Raw genomic sequence first — 17,703 nt, 5'->3', positions numbered from 1 at the left:
TCCTGGGTGAGGATGAATCTTTGTCCTTTGACGGTGGATGTGATCTGTGCCCTGGGGTAACAGACATTCTGGAGCAGGATTGATGGAAAGGGTGTTGGGTCAAATTAACAAATACAGTATTTGATCAAAAGTTAAGTGAAAATAGACTGATTTTTCTTGTGTAATGTGTAGCCCAGGAAGAGTTTTCTTTTGCTGTTTGTCTCACCACATGGGGACTACTTTCCAGTCCTATCCTGTTGGAACCAAGGTGAGCATCAGTGCTGACTTGCTTAGCAACCCTTGACATCATGAAGGGTATCATGTGATCATCATGGATCCTCTCCTGTGGATTCTGCCATAAAATTTCCTGTTACAGGACCCATGTATACTGTGGTCCAGCTCATGGTAGAATGTTTGCCTAGCATACTCAAGGTTATGAGTTAGATCCAACACACACACACACACACACACACACACACACACACACACACACACACACGGTACCTGCTTCTGCCCTGGTCTCTGACACTGAGCTCTAGAGCTCTGGGCAGGAGAGCTAGGAGACTGTTTGGTTTTAGCCTTTGCCTTTTGAGTCTGTTTGCTGACACAGAATTCTTAGGCCTGTGAGATTTTCTGAGAGGTAAGAACATCTGATATCAAAACTCCAGGGGATTTCCTGCATGAGGGAAGCATCTTTTTCATTAATGAAGTGACTCTTAGTGGGTATTTGAGTGGCCTCAGGATGGGAGCTGGTTCCAGGGGAACCCGCCATGTGATCATAGGATGATACTTTAGCAAACACCAGTGGGTTCCTCATATCTACTAGGAGGTTCTAAAGACTGTGTCCACATGGTGGAACATGCAGAGGAGACTGGAGAGTGGTCGCCTTGGAGAGGACTTAGAAGCTCTGTGTCCTTTCCCATAAGTATTGCCCTGTGATGTCTTCACCTGGAGCTCACCAGTAAATGGGCAAACTGTTGTGGTGGTTTGAAAGAAAATGGCCCACAAAGGGAGTGGCCTATTAGGAGGTGTGGCCTTGTTGAAGGAAGTGTGTTGCTGTGGGGGTGGGCTTTGAGGTCTCTTTGGTGCAAGCTTCATTCAGTGTGACAGAGAGTCTACTTCCTGTTGCCTTCTGATCAAGATGTAGCCAGCACCATGTCTTCCTGCATGCTTTCATACTCTACTCCCCATGATAATGGACTGAACCTCTGAACTATAAGCCGCCACCTAAATGAAATGTTTTGCTTTGTAAGAGTTGCTGTGCTCATGGTCTTTCTTAACAGCCACAGAAACTCTAACTAAAACAACGGTAAAGTGATGTCAGAGTCAGAATCAAGCTGACTTCAGTTCAAGTCTGCTGGAGAACGGCTGCATGTATGATCCTGCCCATGTCTGGGATCAAAAGTGTACTGTGGTGAGTTTGTGATGTTTGCATTTAGAGGAAGTAAATGATTGCTTTGGAACCTAAATATATAAGCACAGGACAAGGTGAGTCACATCACCAGGTAGACAAAACAGCCATGAGGGCTAAACTCTGCTATACACTATTCAGTGTCTATAACATGAGCCAATGACAGTGTTCTGACTTTTGATCTGTGTCTGTGACAAAAGCAACTTCGGAGAGAAAGGGGCTATTTTGGCTCATAGGTCAAAGGTCCAGTCCATCATGTGGCTCGAGGTGGGGAGGCAGGAAGCCAAGGTGACAGGTGTGGGGAAGGGGGCTGAAATAGCTGATCACATTGCACCTATACTCTGTCAGCAGACAACAGTGTGCGTCCCTGCTTAGCTGTTTCCTCCTTCTTCTGCAGTTCAGGACCCAAGCCCAAGGAAGTGTGTGGCCCACAGTTAGGGTGGGTCATTCTGTCCCAATTAACCTAACCTAACCTAATTCACAGGCATGCCCAACTTGCAAGTGTTCCTAAAGAGTGGTCTCTTATTGACTATACATCCCATCAGGTTGACAATTAATAATACCTAACACAGTCAGAGAATAAATCAGTGGAAATGGACTTATTGACAATTCTCAATTTCTTAAAGTATGCCATTTTGCTATCTTCCTGATGTGTGTGCTTCTAGGTCTTTCCACAACAAAATGAATCATCAGTACTAGGTTGAATGGTGTGAATGATGAGTTTCTTTCACCCACATCTCTATGCTCAGTATCTGGGAAACTCTCCTCTGTACCCAGAAGGAGCTCAGTAACTCACCTGCTGAAGCAACATTGAGCATGCAATTGCCTACACCCAAAATAGGGTTGAGGTCAGAGGTCGGAAGTCTGCTGATAATATGACCACCTAAGGACTAAAAGAAATATTAGTAAGTAACCCAGGGATTTTGCTGTGAGTGCTGAATTAGACAGGATAGCATTTCTTTTCGGATAATTCATCAATTAGATTAGAACATGCCAGTATGGTTCCAGGTTCTCTTGAAAATTCTGAGATATTTACAGCAATGACTTATCACTTTATTCTAATTACTTACAAAAAGAAAGTAAGGCAGTGAAAACCACCTCAATCAGGGAGGAGCTGAAGTTGGGATTTATGGATGAGGTCAATATTCTGCAGTTATGCATGTGTAGCTTGAGTGACAGCAGACAGGAAATGGTTGAACAAAGCCACCAGATTGCTTATAACTCTTGGTAGGAGGGTGGGGCTATGAGTGTGAGGGCCATAGAAGGGGCAGGCGTGTTTAGGGTAATGACGTTGTTGAGGCCTGGAGTGTTTGAAGGAAGAGACCAGCTAACATCTTGAGACAAGTGGCATCTTCAGGGTGGAAAAGGTTTGTCTACTTCCAGCCAAGCCTTATGGAACCCGTCCTGGCTGGAAGCATACTGAGAGATTCTGGTGAGATATGGCACGGGAAATGTGGCCTGTGGCAGGCCCCTGTGCTCTGAGCAATCTACCTCCCAGGAAAAACCACAACTGAGGGTTCCACCAGTAAAAAATGAACATCAGATGGTGAACCACAGATGGGAAGACCAATAAGGATACTAAGGCTTCCCAAAACAGGCAACTCAGAATGTGAATATTACGAGATCCACAAAAGATATCCAAAACACAAATCCACTGTTCTAGTGTGGATGAAAATGGCCCTATAGGCCTATAGGGAGTGGCAGTATTAAGAAGTGTGGCCATGTTTGAGTAGGCATGTCCTTGTTGGAGGAAATGTGTCACTGGGGTGAGCTTTGAGGTCTCAGAAGCTCAAGCCAGGCCTCGTGGCTCACTGCCTCTTCCTGTTGCCTGTGGCTCCAGATGTAGAACTCCAACACTATGTCTGACTGCACTTTGCCATGCTTTCTGCCATGATGATAATGGACTAAGCCTCTGACACTATAGGCCAGCCCCAATTAATGTTTTCCTTTATCAGAGTTGCTGTAGTCATGCTGTCTCTTCATAGCAATAAAACCCTAACTAACACACCCACAGTCAGCAGAGATTTAGATTGGACTGGAGAAACAATCCAGTAATTCTTTTATTGTTATGCTGAGTGTCAAACCCAGGACCTTGCACATGCAAGGTGGATGCTCTACCACTGAACTATCCCTATCGTTCATATAGAGAGATGGAGGGCTAGCAATGATACATTACTTACTGTTGATGTTATTCATGAGGCCATTGTACTTATAGTTAATATGTTAATCTTCATATTACAGAGGCAGTATAGAACCATAGAAGATGTTGAGCAAACTGTGTGGCTCTCACTCATATCTGTGACCAGGTTAGTTATTTTCAACAAACCCATCTTTATAAGGTAACAAGTCCAAGAACCTCTTTGGGGGCTTTCGGGAATGGATAGACAAATCCTTAACAGAAAATTGCAGACAGTATCCAAGTCATGGGGAATGAACCAGGAGACACCATCTCTTCATTTAACCTGGCCGTTTATGTGGCTTACTCCACATGAGTCTGAAGGAAGCAACCTCTCATTCAGCCATGTGGAAAACACAGGTGGCTGCAGCTGAAAGAGAAATAGTGACTAATGCCATCTTTCCCCACCCAGAATAAGGTGAAGAGAACCTACAGCCATGTTCCTGATCTGCTGCCCAGCCAGGGTCCTCAGATGCTTCAGGAGAGCATGATACATCTGTGTCCTCTCCTTAGGGAGCCTGGAGACCACATCAGCCAAGATATCCTTTACCTGGGTCAGGCTGAGGCCAGCACCCAGTGTCAGCCCTGAAAGGGAGACAGCTTTGTTAATATTCTGCAAGCCTGGCAATGAGGGGGAAAGTGAGAGAAAGATAGCCAGAGTCGATTTTGATGTTACCTTTTTCACTAATAAATATTCCACATATTTATCAACAATCTCATAAGTACAAAGGAGAAACACAAGCACAAAAAATACTTGATCCCCAAAAGGCAACCAAACTATCAAGGCAGTTCACTGCTCTCTGCTATCAAGACATCCATCACCTGGATCTAGGAGGCTCTCTGATGCCTCTCCCCCACCATCCCCACCCCAGGCCCAGGCACTGTTTTCTGTCTTTGGTGTTTTGCAAGTGAGGTCCCACTCTCTCCACCAGATGCCTTCTACCTACCTTTTGATCTCAGATATGCCTTTCCAAGTTGCAGTTTGGTCGACTGCCTTGTTACCTTCCTCTCTAACAGCATGTGTCTTTCTTGTGTTGCACTGGTCCTAGCTGTAAATTTTCATGTAGTTTGTATGACATCTGCCTTCACCATCTGATAACTTCATCCCGGCAGGGAGAAGACCTGGTTTAGACTACTGCATCTGTGATGCCTTGCACAACCCTTGTTTCCTTGGTTTACTCTAAACCTTTCCCATCTAAAAGTTGAACCTGAATTCCATTTCTTTCTCAATATACTCCTTCACACTTTTTTCTTCCATTTGTGTGTGTGTGTTCACTCACATGCATGTGCACCCGCATGCATGTGGACATGTTTGCATTTGTGCCAGCAAATATGTGAAACATGCATTCATGTAAAAGCAAAGGGCGGATTTTTAGAAATGTCTTCCATCAGTCTTCCTCCTTGTTCATCGAGGCAGGGTCTCTCAATCAAATTCAGAGCTTGCTGATGTGGATAGCCCTGATAGGCAACTTGCTCTGGGTATCATCTGTCTCCACCTTCTACAGCTGGGATGACAGGCAAACCATCACACCCACTCAGCATTTATATTTCTGGGAATCCAAACTCTGGTCCTCAGGCCTGTGAGGCAAGTGTTTCAACCACTGAGCTATCTTTCTAGCCTTGCTTTTCTCATTTCTATTATTTATTACTAAACCTGTGTTTGTTTTTATGTGACCAGTGTTCTATCATTCTCAAGTGAGCCATTATCCTAAAAGACACCCTGAATAAATTCTGACCTGCTTCATTCATTAAGTAACTGTTTCTGAGCACCTGCTGTGAGCAACATCCTGGGCAAAGAATACAGATGAGGCCTCCTCTTAAATCAACGTTCGATAGGGAAAGAGATCACCAGGCAAATAATAAATACTGTGATTTTAGCTACCATAAGTGCTAGGAAGATGTGGAAAGAGGTATTTGCAAGCACCTCCTGATGACACTTCTGTCCTTGTGAAGTGTCACCTACCAGCAGCCATGCTTGCAAATCTCATCAGGAAACCAGAAACGTGCAGCTAGTACATCTCTATTTTGTACATTATATCTTGTTTCACTCTGCATCAGAGTCACAGACTTTCTATAGAAACATTACGATTTATAACTGCTTACGCGTCTACGAATGCAAATGTTTTAGATTCTGTTTTATCAGCACACACTCAGCAGAGGGAGCTCATGATTCAGTTTTGGCAAGCTGCACAAAAGGGCTGTGGCCAGAAGAATCTGCAGGAAGCAGGCTCTTGCCTAACAAGGCTTGCCTGTCTCATCGTGTGAATGGGTGGGGCTGATGCTTCATCTATGGGCAGAATTCCCTTCAGTAAGGTTTTGTTTTCTTTGCCCAATAGGTTAACTTAGAATAAACAGCCAAACTCAAGAGTCCAAATATTCATCTAGAAAAAACGATACCTGTCCACCTGTCCACCTCTCTACTCTCCATTGTTTTTTTTATCCCACATTGAACTTGGGATATCAACTTTCTTGACCTGCGCTCATTGGACTGTGATTTATCATTGACTAAACAGAAATCTCTGCCAATGGAGATTACAAAGCATGAATTTATTTACAACTCAGCAGCTGTTGAAAGAGAGATTAGGACATGAGGATCTGTTATTGGTAAGATAAAGACAGAGAGATAATTAATTCCCCTGATTCAGAGCTGTGATTTGACTCAGCAACATTGAAACCAAAGGTGAAGACAGCAATACCGACACTAGCGTGTGCGACTGTGTTTTCTCTGCAGTTTTCCAGTTGCTCCAAGTACAAGTCCTGCTAGGAATATATGGGTTAGATAGGAGTTCCCCCAGCACAACACATGCTTTCTGCACTAGCTGCTTGTACAAGACAAAAAGCAGTGTGTGTGTGTGTGTGTGTGTGTGTGTGTGTGTGTGTGTGAGAGAGAGAGAGAGAGAGAGAGAGAGAGAGAGAGAGAGAGAGAGAGACAGAGAGAGACAGAGACAGAGAGAGAGACAGAGAGAGGGAGGGAGGGAGGGAGGAAGAGAGAGAGAGAGAGAGAGAGAGAGAGAGAGAGAGAGAGAGAGAGAGGCCTACTCTGGAGCCCAGGCTGTCATGGAATTCACTATATAGCACAGGCTTGTTTCAAATTTGTGGAAATTCTCCACAAATTTCTCAGATGGGAAGATTACAGATGTGAATTGCCAAACTTGGCTCAAAAAACATTAAAGGAAAAATTCCTTTCCCTCCCTGAACCCATTTGTTAATAGAAAATACACAAGGTGTTGAGAAGAGCATGGATACAAATGGTTCTCAATCTAGTGCTTGTACCTTTATACCCAAGTGTGGTAGCTCTTAAACACTTACTTACTCTTGTATTTTTCCATTCCTTAAAATAAATCCCAGATTCTCTTTAATTAAAGTTTAAAAAGCAACAAAACTTCATGATCCTAAAATAGCTCCATTTTGAAGGCATCCATAGCTGTGGAAGAAGATTCTACTGAAGACTTAAGAAACTTGAATGACAAATGGCACAGTCATTACAGCATCCTCTGAAATGTCCATACACATCTACTGCTTATGTTGTTAACCATGTCTTTCACAGGAGACTTGACTTGACAGCTCACAGGTGTGTGCCTGGCACCGGGCAAGAAACTCAATAACTTGAAAACTAAATATCTAGAAAATGAATGTTTAGAAATGGTTTTATTTCACTCACTTGTCACAGAATTGAGTCCTATATTATGAGAAAGAAACATTGAGCCTCTCCTTGTTGGATAGCTGTGCAGTTTTCTCTGGAATTGGTTCTCCTGTGATGAAGAAAGGATAACTGAGGCTCCTGCCTGGGAAAACGCTGTGTGCTACCTGACAGGGACAAGGTAACTATTTCCTCAGCTGCCAGAGAGAAGATAAAAGGGAAGGGTCTCTGTGAGAACCAAGGACCATACAAGTAGCAGAATGAAGCTGGCTCGTGGTAGTGCACAGCTTTAATCCCAGCACTCAGGAGGCAGAGGTCAGTGGATCTCTGTGATTTTGAGGTCAGCCTGGTGTACAGAGTTAGTTCCAGGACAGCCAGAACTACATAGAGAACCCCTGTCTGAAAAACCAACAAACATTATTTGAGGCCCAGTTCTCTGTAGAAAAAGTTGAATCTTAAGACAGGATGTGCAAACTTTTTCAGGATTTTCTAAATTTAGAAGATATTCTTTACAAAGGATCAGTCGTGGTTCAGCACTGTAGTGCCAAGTGTGATTTCCTCCCATCTCATGAGCCTGTGGCCTCCTCAGTGTCAAACAGACTTTGCTTTCTCTAGCCAAACCATCGGCAGCACATGGACCTCATCAGAATAGATGAGAACAGCACAGAGACCTTGTTAAAGAGATGAGAACATACCTTCCTTTGTACTAGTCACTATGTATAATTCCAAGACCCTGGCAGGAGAGATGATGACTGGGTAGGAAACTTCTTTGAACTTCAAATCAAGCCCTAAAAGAGAGAAGAATTATCATAACTGGGGATAAAATCAGACATGCTGGGCTTGGTGGCACAAGCCCATAATCCTGGTGGTTCAGGAACAGGGACCCAGAGAGCCTCTGCACCAAAGGTTTAAAAAGTGAAGGGAGCAGAGGATATTGCTCAATTGGAGAGCTCTTGTCTAAGATGGGTGATACTCCAGGTTTCTTTCTCAGTGCAAAAAGAGGAGGAGGGGTGGGAAGAGGAAGAGGAGGGAAGAGGAGGAGGAGGAAGGGGAAGATGAGGAACAGGAAGAGGAGGAGGAGGAGGAAGTGGGGGAGGAGGAAGAGGGGAAAACACACCAGCTAGATTTCATTTAATTTCACTTTGCAAATAAAACTGTGACCTAGAACTCATTAAAATGAAATAAGACCAAGGCAAAGGAAACCCATTGTCCTTCTCAGTTGTTTCTCCTTTCTCACTGAGGCTTACCATCTATAGATCTTATCCTCGAAAACTTAGTAAGACAAAGATCAGTTTTACTAATTTGTTGGTGCCAGAAAAAAATCTTAACCTCCCCACCTTTCAATCTAATCACATTCTATAGTTTGAATGAAAGGCCAAAGTGCTGTGTGAATCAGGAAGGTCACTCTGTAACAAGCTGGCCATCAGCAGAGCCAAAGAAAGAAACCCTGCCCCCAGCTGAGATTCTGCTTTGTGACCAATACTATGACTTTCTCCTCCTTTCAGTAGTTTGGGTCTCCACACAGGAAGGAGGAACTGCTTCTCTGCCACCCACCGACAGAGGTGTTGCCTATGACGAGTGGAGCACTGGGGTACTTCTTTTTCAGTCCCAGGAGGTCTTTTAGGGTTCCTGGGGCAATCCAGGTAGTCTTCTCTCCACAAAAAGTCAGAATTGTCCTTTGGGGATCCTCTGCCATCCTCTGTAGTATTTAAATTCAGACAACAAAGATGTCAGTGACAAAACACACACAGACTTTGTCACAGCTAACTACTGAACAGACAGGAACCGTGGATAACAAAACAAAGACAAGTCATTTATGTCTTAACTCATAATTAATTCCTTTGAATATGTTTCTCATCTCTTATAGCTTAAAAAAATGAAGTGGATTTTAGTGAGGTCTTAGCATAAACAAACAAGAGTCTTACACACACAATCTTATGTCAATTTCCCAAACAAAGAAATGACTGTAGACCCAACTATCAATGACGATAGACTATCAGCAGGGTATTGAGCACATGTGGGCTGAACTTTATGTGGTATTACCAGGCAGAGAATCATGCTGAATATAACAGGAAACAGGAGTCCCAGGCTCTAGTCCCAGCATGGCTACTAAGTACCCAGATCAATTTAGGCAAACTCTGGACTCTCTTCATGTCTGTCTTGATGTGTGTGAAAAGTAAGGATGATGTATGAATGTCATTTGGGTCTCTGTGGTCTCTGAAGTATGGGGCAAGGCTGTTTTGCTGAAGAACAAAAAGCAACCCAATCCCAAACAACCACAAACACATGAAAACCTAGACTGCCAAGCTTTTTAAAGCCAGTGGGACCCCTCACTGATGTCTATGGAGTCCTAAGCAAGACTGAGAACTTAAAAGCTACTGATTGGATGTCTCAGTTGCTAACATGGAGAATTTCTTCAGGTTTTCCTCCCTCAATTTCTCTAAAACAAATGGCTGTGAAATAAATATTCATAAGGATAATTTTATGCTTAGTCAAGCAGACTCAACTTTAGTTTCCTTCCTTTCTTGTCTCTTGTGGACTTCCTGTGCCCTCTGTTCTGATTTGATACAGAAATCATTTAATATGCTTCTATTTTCTGTCTAAAATAATTTCTACCCTACTAAGTGAAATCACATTTGGCATTATTTTACAGTGAGCAGGAAAGAACGAGAAAACATGACAACAACTCATCTAGTTTTACCAAAGAAAAAATATAACAAGGGCCAAATTAGAGATGTGGCCTTGTCAAAGTGACCCAGATCATTAAAGTGAAGAAGACATGAACACCAGGACAGCAGGCTCCTTGCTTGGTGTCCTCTAAAACTGGAGTTCTGGGCATTTGGAAGAAGCATGACTTCAACAGTTTCTGCCAGTTAATATTAGGCAATCATTTCTCAAGCCGGGATAGAATTGCTTAATTTGTGTCAAATGAACTTTGATGATACCCTTGTAAGAATATTTTATGAAAACACGATTGCTCTTTGTGGGAACATCCACAGGGAAGATCTTTTGGTATAATTTCCATGTTATAATGGATCATCTCACTGAGAAATTTTCTCCTACAGGAATCCTGGCAGAAGGCTGCTGGGAACTAGTTGTCACCAAAGGCAGATTGGTTAAATGAAAACTTCTCTATTGCTGGAAATGTTGCATTAAGTTATGTCTGTATGTGGAGTAGGGAAGAATGATGACAGGAGAGTTCCTGGGCCCATGAGAAAACTCTGATGCCAAAATGTCCCATAGGCTCTCATCAGGTGAAGCCAGCACTTCTCAGTAGAGTCTAAGCACTGCTGGCACTACCCCCACAACACACTTTAGGGGTTCTAAAGTCAAAACAGTTTTATAATGAAGAGTAAACGATTTGCATTCTTCCTTGACATTGTCTCAGGAGTGTATGGTGTAGTGTAAAAATGCTCCGTGGTGGGTGCTCTCACACCTGTCTGCAGCTTAAAGCTGCAGATGCTGTCACTTAAGTCATAGTTAGAAAGACGTAAAGAAATCCTGAACAATGTCACTGTTGTTACTGAATTTGGTTACCAAACAGCAGCTGACTAGCATCTGTAGTTAGTTTCAGAAGATCTTCCGCCCTCTTCTGGCTTCTATGGGCATTGCACACATGGTGTACAGATAATACATTAAGGCAAAACACCCACACACATAAAAATAAAGAAATATTTTTTAAAATGTTTGCTCTGGATACTTATACAGAAATGAATAATTAAAATGGTGCCTTGAATTGCACACACTACACCTGTCAATAGCTATAAGCCACATAATAAAAACTCGTTGGGTTGTTATTTTTTGAAGATATAAGCATCAATGAAACCACACCAAGCCAAACCAAACAAAAAGGAAAAAAAAAAGCCAAGAACCGTGTAGAGTGGTGGTGCCTGGGTGTAGGGTAATCCTGTTTAGAGGTAATGCTGACCCAGAGGAGCAAATAAGGGCAGAGGCCCAAGTGGGGACAACCTGATGGGACTGTTCATTTTCTCCCAAGTGCCATAAAACTGAGTAAAGCAAGGGAAAACAAACCATTAGTTCAGGGGGGAATATTAACTCCTGGGTTGGATCCAAGGGCTGAAATTCTTCTTTTTCATATAATTTGGTGTCAACCTGAAGAAGAAAAAAATTGTTTTAGTCTTTGTGGCAAAGATTAGTACATGGTTCTTAGCTGCCATGTATTGAATATCTATTTCCTGTTTGAAAAGCCTGGACTGGGGACTGGGACATAAGGGCAGTGACAGGAGAGGGCAGAGGAGGGGAAGAGAGGCTGTAGAGAACTGGAGAGGGGAGGAGAGGCAAGGGGGAACTGCAGAGGGCAGGGGAGGGTAAGGGAGGGCAGGGAGAGCAGGAGAGAGCAAGCTGGAGAGGGGAGGAGAAGCTGCAGAGAGCTGGAGAGGGGAGGAGAGCCTTCAGAGAGCTGGAGAGGGGAGGAGAGCCTCCAGAGAGCTGGAGAGGGGAAGAGAGGCTGCAGCGAGATGGAGAGGCAGGGGATATTTAGGTAGGTAGCAGGAGTAAGTAGGAAGCAGTTAAGAGGCTGCTTTGTGTCCAGCCCCAGGCAGATTGAATAGAACTTTGTAGTTGTGTAGAGTTGGAATTTTGCTGATTTAGAGCCAAAATTACCTTGGGCTTTTAGTTATTGGTGTTTTGTTTTGTTTTGTTTTGTTTTGTTTTTTGAGACAGGGTTCTCTGTATTGCTTTGGAGCCTGTCCTGGAACTCACTCTGTAGACGAGGCTGGCCTCCAACTCAGAGATCTGCCTGCTTCTGCCTCCCGAGCACTGGAATTAAAGGTGTGCATCACTAATGCCCAGCCTTTTAGTCTTCTTAATAGTCATTTGTTGCCCACCTTTGGGTCTGACCTAACATCCCGTTGATTATTAGGGAACACTTTGTAAAGTAGTAAGCAATCTACTAGCTTCCACCAACCACAAAGCTAAGGATGTCAAGTGCTAGGATTAAAGGCACAGGGCACCACACCTGGCTATGGCTTCTTTTTCTTTTTTAAATGTGACTATAGGATTCCTGTGATGGCTTCCATGTGAGACCTGTCATTCAGGACAATGTGCATCTCTGTTCCCAGACCATGGTCACTTACACTGGACTCAGACTTAGCTGTCCCTTACATCCTTTGGAGTAGGAGTTGTGTTTTGCAGTTACAGGGAGTTGTGGAGATCAGGTTGTCTCACTGAGTTACTCTATGCTGTGTGGAACAGTGGCTTTCAGAGTGTGCCTTGCCCTGAGTAACTCCATTTTGGATGCAACCTCAGAGGCAGGATGACACTGTATCTGGTTCGTGCATGCAGACACCACCACCTGCCCAACAACAAGCCGGGAGGCACAGTGTGCTAGCTTATTCAGGTAAGAAAAGATGCCCATTGAGGAAGATGACACATGAAAACCATATCAGGAAAATCGGGTCTGAGAATTCATCAAACACACTAGACCAGCAAAAAACACAACCCCCTTACCTGGGTCATCTGAAATGAGGGCCCCCTCACTGCCACTGAGGGTCTCACTAATCTGTCCACCCCATGTGTGTACATCAAGAGACTGACAGTCAGATAGCTCCTGAGTGTCCCTTGAGCCTAGCTCTGCTTGACTGGCCCTCTCCTTGGAGTGCCAAATAGGCTGTCAGTCCCTCTGCCTGGCCTCTACTTGCCTTGAGCCTGGCCTGACTCTGCCTCCAGCTGCTTTCTAATTAGATTCTTAATAACTTACCAGCAATGGCTCTTTGCATCTGTGTTACCTGCTGCCTTTAATACACCCACTTCCCAAGTGTAGCCTCTTAATTAACCCCTTTGTAGCCATTCTTACTGTGTGGAGAGTGTGAGTTGAGAGTTAACCTGAGTACGTTAGATTGGAATAAAAGAAGCTGCTATTGCCATGAGTTACACTTCGAAGAGAAACTGGGATTTCTTGGTAAGTCACAGCCAAAAGAGCCGACACCTTGCAGTGTGCCCTTATTTATATCTTACTGGTATGGGAAACACCAAATGTGGCTTCAAGAAGCCCATTTCCACCTGGCCCCAGGCCACTGATCCCTGAGTCCCTCCCCAAAGGACAAAGAGATCCCAGAGTGAGGGAACATTTTACCCATGCCAGCAGCCTACTGCCTGTTAGCCACAGACTTTTGGCACCATGGTTTCAGGGTTCCTTTGCCCAGGAGCCCCAAATCCACGTCCAGGACCCATGTAGGCCCCTCTGCTCCATTCCTTTCTCACTGAGAGATGCCTGAGTGGTGGCTTAGGAAAAATGACTGGGAGTGGGTACAGTTTGGACACACAAGCCAGGTATGTGGTCTGTGATGGCAGTGACGTGGCACAGAGAGATGAGACTTGAGCTCTCCTCCTTATGTTTCTGCTTTGGGCCTACAGGCACCAGTGGCAGGCCTGACCCTCTGTCAGTACACGTAGGGATATTTCACCATACACAGTGGCTGTGGGCTGAAGAGCACACGTTATTCTCTTAACTTTCTGCCTTTCCCTTCTCTAATTCTAGACTACAGATCAAGCAAATGTGGCTTTCAGAGGAAACTGTGTTTTAATGTAACTACTATATTATCTATGGGAATTCCTTTTTGATTAAACATTTTTTGTGTGTATGTGCAATTATAATAAAATCATTTTGAAGTGTTGAAAAATCTACAGAAATTAAACAGCTGCTCAACAGCATGGTGTAGATGTAACCACTATTGTCATTCTGTATATTTTCCCCTCCTAATTTCACTTTGTAATATGTTCTTACATTGTATATGCTGATAATATTTAATGGTGCCAGATTCACAAATTTTAAATTACTTTACTTTAAATGAGTCATTTTTATTTGTAAACTCTTTCAAGGTTACAGAGGAAGATTCCAGGTGAGTATAAGTTCCAATGAAACAGTTATGTCAGGGCAGTCTTAAGTGATCTCCTCTTGCTAGACATTCAGGTTAGCTCTAACTCTTATTACAAATAACACTGTGGTGCACAGTTTTTCATAGTAAATATTTGACCTACTTCTAATTATTTTCCTGGAGTGGATTTCAGGCAGTGAAATTGCTCAGTCAGAAAGTATGAAAGTAAAATCTAATGCCCTCAACACGTGAATTCCATTGCTTGCCACAACTGACTAAAAGGGAGATTCTGAACCTCAGTCATTAGGAAAATCAGACATTTAATATGCAAGTGCTGTGTGTTTGTCATTCAACTTGGGACTACATGAGCAAATACATTCTATTCCAAACTTCCTTCAGTGATTACCCAATGATATTGAAGGAGTCACAGAGCTGGTGTTGAGCCAGGTCATGTCTTCCCACAGCCAGCCTCGACATTGGATCCATCTTACTATCCACTGAAGCCCAGTTCTGAGGACTCCCTGTCTCCAAGGTGGACTCGTGTTGGCAGTGACAGAAGGTGAAGGGAAATAAAGGGGTGGAAAGACCAGAGGAAAGACAGTTGTCTTTGGAGCTTCTGCTCTTTCCCAGCACAAAACTCCCTGTGACTCTTGTGGGTGGGATGCACTGTGGCAAATACAAGAAGATGGAAGGAAATGATGGAAGAAAAAGGAAACTCACACTGGTTTTCTTCTCTGGCTCATTCTTTTCTTCACCCAAGCAACATTTCCCATTCCCATTAATTTGGCAGCAAGATGAACTCTATAGAAAACAACATGAATGGTTAAGTCAGAGAATCATAGAGTTGTAAGAATCCAGAGGAGGTGGGGATGGTTATGATGATGGTACCGTATGATTCCAATATGCATCCCTCCAGATTCATACTGAAGCTTAATAGCCACTGTGATTGTGTTAAAAGAGTTTCCACCCAAGAAAGGACTAATGCCAGTGCAACCAGAGAAGATTCCTATTTGAAGAACAATCTAGGACCCCTTTTGCCTCTCTTTTACCCAAAATTCTCTTCCATTATTGCGGTGCCTTCTGCCAATTTATAGCAAGAGAGCCCTTGCTAGGTGGAAATCCTGATCTTGGATGCACTAGCCTCCAGAAGTGTGACCAATAGATCTCTGTTAGTTAGAATTGATCTAGTGTGTGGTATTCTGTTACAGTAGCATAAAATGGACTAACACACAGTGGTGGTAGAAGAGTTAAACTATGTAAGCTGTGGTCTAGTTTGGTTGAGGAAACAGTCTATGCTCAGCATGATGTTTTGTATTTTGTAGATGTGCTATGTTTTAATCATGATTCCACTTCATGGACAAGAAAAGAAGGGCTAAGTTATATAATTTATCAAATTATGTAGCTAGAGAATTGTGCAATCAGAATTTAAGGCTATGCATTCTGATATGAAGTTAGTTTAAACTCGCTCAGCATAATTTTATATTCTAATTATTAATAGTAACTGCAATTTCCTGATTGCCTATCCTACTCTATGCTTGTGCTCATTGCTTCCTATGTATTGAGTCTTTAGTTTTCAATGAACCTCTACAAACAGAAGGATGGGAAGTAGTTTGTCCAAATGTGGAGTGAGAGACCTGGAGGACCTGGAGCTTCTGAAAATAGGATAATGTCCTCTGGGTTGTCACCAAGATACAAAGATGGGTTCCACTGACAAATCCTTCCTTTTGATGAACCCACAACCACTTTTGAAGCCTTAGAATGAGCCAATTGGCAGAAAGACCCTGTGATCAATGAGTTTAAACCTGGAGCCTACCAACCTAGCTAAGTGGGTAGACTACCCTGGGGGCTAGGGGCTAGAGATTTAGGGATGTAAAAACTTTTTATTTATTTATTTTTGAGATGAGACAAAGTCTTACTTTGCAGCTTATACCATCTCTGAACCCACTGTATAGCTCAGACTGTCCTGAATCTGCCTTAGTCTACCTCTTGAGCACTGGAATTGCAAATGTGTGAAAACATGCAGTTCTAAGAACTTCTGGGGGCTGTGAGAGGTCTGAGTGGGTAAAGTGCTTTCTGAGTTCAATTCCTGGAACTCAAGTATAGAAAGAGAGAACCAACTTAACAAGTTGTTCTCTGACCTCCACATACATGTGTGACCGCACACGTTACACACATGTCCTCATACTATATAAATTTTATAACATACAAAAAAACCACTTGAACCAGAGAATTTATGAGCCTTTAGGATGGTAAAGAACCCCTGTACTAGGTGCATGATAGTCTTCTAGGCCACTGACTGGAGCCCCTTTCGGGATGTTTCCTGCTGCACCAGTTTCCCTAGCTATCCACCTGTTCCCTTTACAACAGAACAAGCAGTATTTCCTGAGTTATGTTGACTATCCTGAAAAATTATTAAAGCTGAGGTGGTGAAGGCCTAGGGTGTCTTGAGTTTTCGCTAGTGGATCAGAAATACCAACAGCCCAGACTGGAATTTGGTAAGATGAAGTCAGTCTTGTGAGCCCTTACATTATAGATTGTAACACTAACTCTTAGTTAGTGTCAGAACAGTTTAACTATGTTAAGCCACAGAGTACCCTATGAATGTCTAGAGGGTTGGAAGACTGTGTGGTGTGGGAAACCCTGCACATCTGACATCAGGATTGTTACAAGGGCTGTGGGAAAGCATCAAGTGTCTGCTTCAGAGGAGTCTGCAGATGCTGAGGGCAGAGAGAGTCCCAGACTGATGCTTTGTTGATGTTGCAGATCACACTTTCAATTGAATCCACCTAACGTGAGTGATGGAGAAGACTTCTCCCGTCTTCCCATCTCCATCAGTACTAATCTCACTGGAATCACACTCAGAGGAAAGAGGGGCATTCACTTGATGGAAATGTTTCACTCGGGCTATGTCTCAAGCAAAAGTGCTGTGGAAGCGACAGTCTGAGAAACAGACTTTTATCAGTTTTTCTTTATCATGAAGCAAGATGTTCGAATGGCCTAATCCATTTTCACTAAGAATATGCCATTTCCAAACTTCACCTTCAAAAAAAGAGCTATTATGGCTCTACCTGTCTGTATTTCTGAAAAAAATACCCAGTTGTGCTTACTGAGATGGGCAAAATCAGAACATCATTTTTCTTTAAAACACAGTATTGCACTTTCCTTGAAACCCATCTAGCCTGTGTGCTGGGGTGTTTAGGAAGGATCCAGCATGGGAGTGGGCAAGATGGAGGCTCTCCAGCCATCAGTCATTTCACTCACAGGGCTGAAACTTTTCATACTCTCCACAATGGGTCTGTATCCAGTGCAGCGGCATAAATTACCTGGTGAATGAAATACACAGTTTCAACTCCAAGGTCATTTCTCTGGGCGTGCTGTATCTCTCTCATTCATACAGAGTCTTTCTCTTCACCCATAACACCCCCCTTGCCCATCATTGAAAAGTCCCAAGAATCTTTCCAGATGTCACACATGTTATCAGGAATTACTCACGACCCATTTGTGGGGTACATTCTTAAGAGAGATACAGAAGAGAAACTCAGTGAAAGGAAGGACAAAATCAGAAAATATCACTGTAAGAGATACAATTCACATGCCAGAGATGTACATAGCTTGAGAATAGTCACTGCTGGGTCCAGACCGTTTTTTCCAGGATAGTTGT

General features: G+C 43.3%; 1 protein-coding gene across 1 annotated transcript in view; it reads right to left on the bottom strand.

Moving 5' to 3' along the window:
• LOC100760504 (aldehyde oxidase 3) overlaps positions 1–17,703 on the bottom strand; it is an 85,607-nt gene that overhangs the window by 53,090 nt on the left and 14,814 nt on the right. Inside the window, exons 6-12 of the mRNA XM_027396933.2 lie at positions 17,304–17,365; positions 14,763–14,843; positions 11,239–11,319; positions 8,761–8,905; positions 7,902–7,994; positions 4,000–4,151; positions 2,187–2,280 (exon numbers count right to left, since the gene is read on the bottom strand). Coding sequence (XP_027252734.2) covers positions 2,187–2,280; positions 4,000–4,151; positions 7,902–7,994; positions 8,761–8,905; positions 11,239–11,319; positions 14,763–14,843; positions 17,304–17,365 — 708 coding nt within the window. The remainder of the gene's footprint in view (positions 1–2,186; positions 2,281–3,999; positions 4,152–7,901; positions 7,995–8,760; positions 8,906–11,238; positions 11,320–14,762; positions 14,844–17,303; positions 17,366–17,703) is intronic.

This window comes from Cricetulus griseus, chromosome 2 (assembly GCF_003668045.3).
Source record: "Cricetulus griseus strain 17A/GY chromosome 2, alternate assembly CriGri-PICRH-1.0, whole genome shotgun sequence".
Classification (NCBI taxonomy): Eukaryota; Metazoa; Chordata; class Mammalia; order Rodentia; family Cricetidae; genus Cricetulus; species Cricetulus griseus.
Note: the sequence above shows the minus strand (reverse complement) of the source record. Positions and strands in the feature narration are given on the sequence as shown.